The sequence below is a fragment of the Epinephelus moara genome, chromosome 12 (genome assembly GCF_006386435.1).
Source record: "Epinephelus moara isolate mb chromosome 12, YSFRI_EMoa_1.0, whole genome shotgun sequence".
NCBI classification, from domain to species: domain Eukaryota; kingdom Metazoa; phylum Chordata; class Actinopteri; order Perciformes; family Serranidae; genus Epinephelus; species Epinephelus moara.
This window is the reverse complement of record NC_065517.1, coordinates 7,230,002-7,237,316: the sequence shown is the minus strand read 5'-3', so window position 1 is coordinate 7,237,316 and position 7,315 is coordinate 7,230,002. Positions and strand designations below refer to the sequence as shown.

The 7,315-nt window shown below is 40.2% G+C and overlaps 1 protein-coding gene across 1 annotated transcript in view; it reads left to right on the top strand.

The window, feature by feature from the left end:
• LOC126398856 (gamma-aminobutyric acid receptor subunit rho-1-like) overlaps positions 1–3,982 on the top strand; it is a 28,704-nt gene extending 24,722 nt beyond the window's left edge. Inside the window, exon 10 of the mRNA XM_050058498.1 lies at positions 508–3,982. Coding sequence (XP_049914455.1) covers positions 508–795 — 288 coding nt within the window. The 3' untranslated portion in view covers positions 796–3,982. The remainder of the gene's footprint in view (positions 1–507) is intronic.
• The last annotated feature ends 3,333 nt before the right edge of the window (positions 3,983–7,315 follow it).

Below are 7,315 nucleotides of genomic sequence, written 5' to 3'. Positions count from 1 at the left end.
CATTGATTTACGATTGTGGTGACCTCCTCCCAGGTTACCTTTGCATCATCAGCCAGTGGAGGTCTGCTCGCAGTTCCGTATATTCGGACACTGCGAGCTTGGACCTCCCGGACCAAAACATCAGTTTCCTCCTGGGAGAAGTTTGGCCGTCTGACGCTGCTGCTCTCTTCTGCCATGGCGAATTGAGTAAACTCTCATTACGCCTTCGCGCGGCGCATTTAAGGGCGAGGAGAGGGGCTCATATGATTGGTGTGATGTGAATGGGCTGTGTAAAAACCACTCCACGCCTTCTCTCCTCCCTCTTTCCGACTTGCGCCGGTAGGAGGGACGGAGGTAGGATAGAGGAGTAGCTGCGCCAGGGCGCACTGTGTGCCAAACTTACAAAATCCGCCTGGCCACACCCAGTTGGCGAAGCGCAGGTGCGCTGCGCCTCCGCTGCGCCCGGTCTGCAAAACTAGAGCCCATAGTGTTTTGTACAGCCATTAAGTACTCTTTGTCTACTTGCAGCTGCCGTGTACCTGTGGTATGGCCCATCCTGGCATGATGTCAGCCAGCTACAGTGAGGTGGATGCCAACACAACAGGGAACTACGGCATGCCAGAAGAGAATGGGGTAAAGCAGGAGAGGATGCTGGTGCAGCTGGCGATGGAGACCGACCAGGTCACTGGCCATGTTGGCTCTGGCGCCTACAACAACGTCTGGATCGACACGCATGCCATAGACAAATACTCCCGGGTCATCTTTCCTGGATCTTACATCCTCTTCAACATCATCTACTGGTCTATCTACTCCTAACACAGATGGGACTCAAACCAGAGGTGTGAACACTTCTGGCAGAAATGTGAAATATCTGCCTCCCTGCTTGTCAAAGTGAGTAACTGATGCACTTGAGTGGAGACTTGGGCACTCAGCTTGCAGATTCAGGCTTTTGTGTCTTCAAATTTGAAAGATGGAAGATGGAACAGTCCAATCCAAAGAAAGACCAGTGTACAGTAGAGGTCTTCAGGCAGACCTGAACCCCCATGCACATTCAACCTTCCCTCTGTCCTCAGGTCTCTGCAAACTTTTGACAGGACAGAACCTCAGGGACCTGGAACAGTCTTACAGGACCACATACAGCTGAAACTTTAGTCTGCCAAATAAAGCACAATATTATCCAATGTGGCTTCATCTTGATACATATTGTTTACCATGATGTGTACTTTTGGGGCGTCAAATGTTTTGTCACAGTGCCACTTTGTCTGAAAAGTTTGAATTTAAGAGGTTGTTACCAGTTATTGGTTAGAGGTTTCTCAACTGGTTCAGAGCTCAATAAATTCTTCAATCAAGGGCTTGAGACAAATAGAAGGCAATGCGTCAGTAAATTCTGAGGGGGAACTTTTTTGGTATTGGTTTATGTGCAGTTTTCTTATATATGAAAGGACAGGTTCACTTTCGCAGGGCCCTGTTATAATCAACAAGCGCACTGGCAAGCGCAAAGCAGTAGGTCTAGTGTGCAAGGACTGTGTGAGCATTTCCAAGACACATGACGACAGCAGCTCAACAAATGGAGAGATGCTTTTTCAGGAAATCATATTGTTGCCTGTATGGCAGAGATGTTCTGATACCATTATTTTCTTCTGAATACTGATTACTATACCTGAACCTATACCTGAACTTGTGTATGGGACGATACCAAATACCATTTCCATAACGGTGAGTTAAAAAAGAATAAAAAATAAAAATAAGTGCTGTATACCGCTAACCCTGTATGGGTGTAAATAATTGCTATTATTGTTGAATGGCATGGCCTTTGTAAAACATGAACAAATACAAACATAGAATGAATGCCATAGACCTTTCTTTTATTATTGAATTTGACATTTTGCTTCTGGCTAACAAACTATTTACTGTAAATCAATTTGTCGTCGCTCAAAAACAGTACTTGCCATTAGCAGCACAGCGCAACTCGTGTAGGCTACTGTTTCAAAGCGGTGAAGAACAACTGATTTTTGGAAAAACTGTCACTTTATTTCACTTACATTTTAATAAATCACGTGGTATTGGATCGGTGCATTGCAATCCTAACATTTTAAGCAGTGTTAGAGGCATGTCCGATGCCGGTATCAATGTGGGAACAATTTTACTGGATGGTGCAATGCATCAAGATGTGAAACAGCTCCAACGTGTGCTTTCCCATCATTAAATGATGGGAAAGCACACGTTGGTGGGAAAGCACACGTTGGACATCTTGATGCATCTTGATGCATTAGTACAACAGCCAAACAAGAAAATTGTATCTGAGCAATGAATCTGAATTGAGCACTAAAGCTTGTTATGTGACTGTAGTCAGTGACTTAACTGTCAGTCCAACTGAGTTCATGTTTGCGGACCAAAACTAAGAGGCAACAATGTGTCATTGATATTCTTTGGTCTGGACCAACTGAACAGAACTACAGTGTATTGCAGGCTTTTGAACTAGAGAGGACCTCTAGTGTGCAGGGACAGGACTAAAGAAAGCTGCAGTCTCAGAAAGTCACTTCATTCATTCTAAGGAGATTTATTTATAAATATTTGTAATGTGTGCAGAACACTAAATTATTAAACAGTTAAGCTGAATTGATACCTATGGTGAAACTTGAAAGCATAAAATCTTTCATTTCAAAAACATGCAGTTTTACAAGGACAAACTGCAGCCCAGTCGCCAGAAGATAATGGTGCCATTGTACAATTCTGCAAACCACGAATATGTCATTCTTTTTCTAGCAGCTTTTTGGCTACCAAATATCTTCTTTTTAAGTAACTTGTTGTTGTTTTTCCAGAGTTGTTTAAGCCATCAAACGTGGGTGTCTTTAGCAACTTGTTCTTGTTTTTCCAGAGGCTTTTAAGCCACCCATTATGGATGTTTTCAGCAACCTGTCACTGTTTTTCCAGAGGCTTTTTGGCCACCAAGCGTGTATGTTTTTAGCAACTTGTTCTTGTTTTCCCAGAGGCTTTTAAGCCACCAAGCATGGCTGGTTTTAGCAACCTGTCACTGTTTTTCCAGAGGCTTCTTTAGCCACCAAACATGGGTGTTTTTTTAGCAATGTGTCATTGTTTTTCCAGCAGCTTTTTAGTCACCAAACATGGATGTTTTTTAGCAACCTGTAATTGTTTTTCCAGCGGCTTTTTAGTCACCAAACCAAAACTGGCTGTAATTTAGTGAATTATGACTGTGTTTTCACACTGTGTTTTCGGATTTTTAGGCTTAGATTTTCTGTTGTGACCACTGTTTTTCCAGCGGGGATAGTGGCGCAAAAAGCCGTTTGTATTTAAAGAGACATTGCTGGGGATTGTGCCCCCAAAAGAGAGTATTTTAAGCCAAAACATGATCTTTTCCTATCCATAACCAAGTGGCTTTTGTGCCTAAACCTACCACGTTAACCACAGCGCTGTTAAAACGTATCTTCTACGTAATAATGTGCAATGTCACATTTCCGTGGTTTGCAGACAATGGGAATATTTTTTCTGGCGATTGGGCTGTAATCTGTTATGAAAAAACATGCTCTGTAGATGATTTATAACTCAAGGTGTAGTGTGTTGCACGGCTCTTCATTTGACACAAGGTATCAGATGGACAAACCTGTAGCATCTGTTTTTATCAAAAGTTCTTTTATGTGGCTCAGATATTGTGTTGGTTATAGTGAAAAGTTTGGTAATTATTAATTAACAGAATCAAGGTGAGTTTGTGTTTAAACAGCAGCAGTTTGTGCTGTAAATCCTGTTTTTTGTTTATTTTTTTTTAAGTTAAATCTTCAGGGTGTCGTGGTTTAACGTCATTGTTTGCTCAGTTGACCTTTTTTCTAGATATGCTCTGAGTTACACTCGGTAGCAGTCATGGACATCAGTGTCATTCTCATATGGAACTGGAGCTTTTTCTACTTTCACATCTCCATCTCCTCTAACTCCTCTCATCAACATAGTGGCATATTAAATCATGTATTGACTCTGTGCTAAGTCAGTGTACAGAATTCTTGATTAAAATGTTTTTCTTACAGTAGTTCTTCACAGCCTGTTTACTGCAAAAACACAATGTCTTACTAAAAATGACAAATACCATCACTGTGATGCAGGTCAGCAGAACACTGGATATGTTTGAGTCAGACGAAGTCTGTTGGATCAACAGGCTTTGAAGTTTGGTTTTGAAATGCATCATCTGTTGCTTTTATCTTATGTAATGTCTGCTGTGACATCTGTTGTGGCTTATGTCAAATTTTAGACAAAGCCAAAGCAGCACACTGGTGGACAAAACTGAGAGCTTAGTAAAATCATTTTTATTGTAAATAACAAAAACAACATCCTCTATCCGCTGATGAAAAAAGAGGATTAATGATGGGGCCATGATATAAAAAGTCTGTTAAGATACAGTTGTGATGAGAGAGATCATCATTTGGTAACTGAAGTGTAATTATTCAGCATCTACTGTTTGCTGTGTGCTGATTGCTATCTTAGTGGTTACATTTGAACGTCTTAAGTGTTCTTCTTAATAGATCATTTTTTGGTTTATTATACCTTATTTGTTTGCCCCTGCCCGTCAGACAGCCTGAGTCCACAACTGTTCAGAGCTGCTGTTGTCAGCCTCCTCCGTATTTTCTTCCTCTTAAGCTTTTTTTTTTTGATACCCACAGTCGATTGTAATATTATAATAGAGTCACCTGGTGCAGTGGTTCTCAACTAGGAGGTCCTTAAGGGAGTTCCCAGTGAAATGAGGGATATTTTCACTATTTAATTCACATAAAAGTGAGTACAGTGTCAGTAAGAGTCATAAAAGTGACTATTCTGATCCTAGGTTTCACTTCCTCCATGGTTATCTCCTGCACTGTAGCTGACAACTATAGACCAAATCACCAATACTGCGCCAACATGGAAAAATAATATACCTGCCTGCAACACACAAGCAGTGTGAGCACCGATCCACTGTGTTTTTCTTTACAGTGTTCTACCTGCCAGTGAAAAAAATTGAAACACGGCAACAAAATTTAAACATTTTTCTGAAACAAAAATTACAATTAAATTAAACAATTAAAATTAATATAAGCAGAGTAGGTGGGAGAAGAAAAGACTTTTGAGTGCAAGCATATGAGTAACATGCTGCTCACACTACACCTCCTGTGTAGATACTATACAAGTATTTGAGGCTGACCAATTCATTGCTTTGGCCGATGAATCTGCGCTGGTAGAACTTTATATAAACTATAGTTATTGGCAGAATGGGGTCTGATAGTGGCTGATGGCTGTATCCTTCACTGGTCATGTAGGTACGGCTGGAAGGCTTTTGCACAGAGTACCCCACACGCAAAGTCAAGGTAATGTGTGCTTTAGATCATTTGTATGATTTAAATGAAAGTTAACTAATGTAGGACAGCTTTACGTCTTTATTAGGGGCATAATAAGGCTGCTGGTTATAGGACAGCCTGTTTTAGGACCATGGACAGAGCTGTTTGTTGTGTGTACAAAGTCATGTTTATATGGCCTGCTGGGGTCCATTCCAGAAAGCAGGTTTAACAAACTCTGAGTCTAACCCTGAACTCTGAAATGTTATCGACTGATTAATCCGCTATTGTTTTTTTTCCTGCTCCAAATTATCTTTATTATATCGGCCATTAAAAATTCACTATCGGTCAACCTCTAATAAGTATACTGTCTGCTGGTGCCCTTCAGTGAAAACTTTATTTACAAAGCACTGCTTGAACAAATGCATTGTGATTAGTGGCTACTTTATATTTAAAGGGTAATTCCAATTTGTTACATTTTGGGTATTATTTTGGCAGAAATATTGGGACTTCAGTGACACAGGGAGACATCTTTACAGTATTCAAAAACATGTAGATGCTGGTAGATTACGGAGTGGGAGCCAAAGGGAGTATATGATCATTACCCGTCTGAGGATAGGACATACTGGATTGAATGACACTCTGCATAGAATAGGGAAGCATCCTACTGGACCAGGGGTAGGCAACCTGCGGCTCCAGAGCCACAAGTGACTCTTCATCACATCTACAGTGGCTCCCTATGGGTTTGTTAAAAAAAAGAAAAGAAAAGAAAGGGAAATAAATAACTTTTAAAAAAAAATTGTACATTATTGTTCTAGGCCTAAAGTGTATTTCTTCTCTAAAGTATAGTTAGTATTTCTAAAATGTGCATCATACATTTATGACCTGGCACCTTTTCCTCTAAATTTTGCTGTTTTGTCTTTAGTCTCTCTAGCCAGTCTAACTAATGGATTCCGAATTTTAAAAAAAAGAAAACAGAGAACTTAATGGTGTGCGGAGTGGACAGATTTCTTTGCTTTCACCGGCAACGCTGCAAAGTTAAAGTAGCAAATGATCATGAAAAGCCCACTGCCGAGGAGCCACCTTGTGTAAAAGATATTAATAAATGCTCATTTGGAGCCATTAGTAATGTTGATAGGCTAATTTAGATACCATCAAGGCTCACATTTGTTTTTTTCGGCTTCAGATTTTTTTTCTTTTCTTTTTGTGACCAAAAATGGCTCTTTTAATAGCACAGGTTGCCGACCCCTGTACTGGACTATATTCAAATTGTAACGAACTGTAAACAGTCAAACGTGTACTAATAGATTGCAACAGGTATGAAGAAAGAAGGTAGTTAATAACAGGACTAAAGTGCAGTATTACATTAGGGAATATACTTGGACGGACATTAAGGAATATACATAAGCTTCTGTTTAATTATTTATGACAGGAATAATAGAGAGAATTTAGCCTCTGACTTTTTTTGTTTTTGTTTCTAACCAATCTACTGCTGCACACTCCAGTCCAGTAGGTGGCGGTAATGCGCTTGAAACCGCCATTAAAACTCAAACAAGAAAGAAAGTACCACAGCTAATGACACAGACATATATACATAGACGCTGCATCGAGCGCTGAGCCATATGTCAACGTCGCCGCCATATTGGATGTGGCAAGACTGCGCTGTAAACTAATACACGTGAATGGACTTAATTTCATAAAGCGCCTTTCTACAAAGAAATGTACATTAATGCTCTCGTTTATTCATTCACACACACGTATGTATAGGCTACTGTGCATTGTTTTTCGGCACTACCTTGTTCTCTATAGCTGATGTAAGGTGAATNTAATTTCATAAAGCGCCTTTCCTCAAAGAAATGTACATTAATGCTCTCGTTTATTCATTCACACACACACGTATGTATAGGCTACTGTGCATTGTTTTTCGGCACAACCTTGTTCTCTATAGCTGATGTAAGGTGAATTACTCCTGTGTGGGATCAATAAAGTTCTTATCTTAGCCATCTGAGAAGATCAAATACATT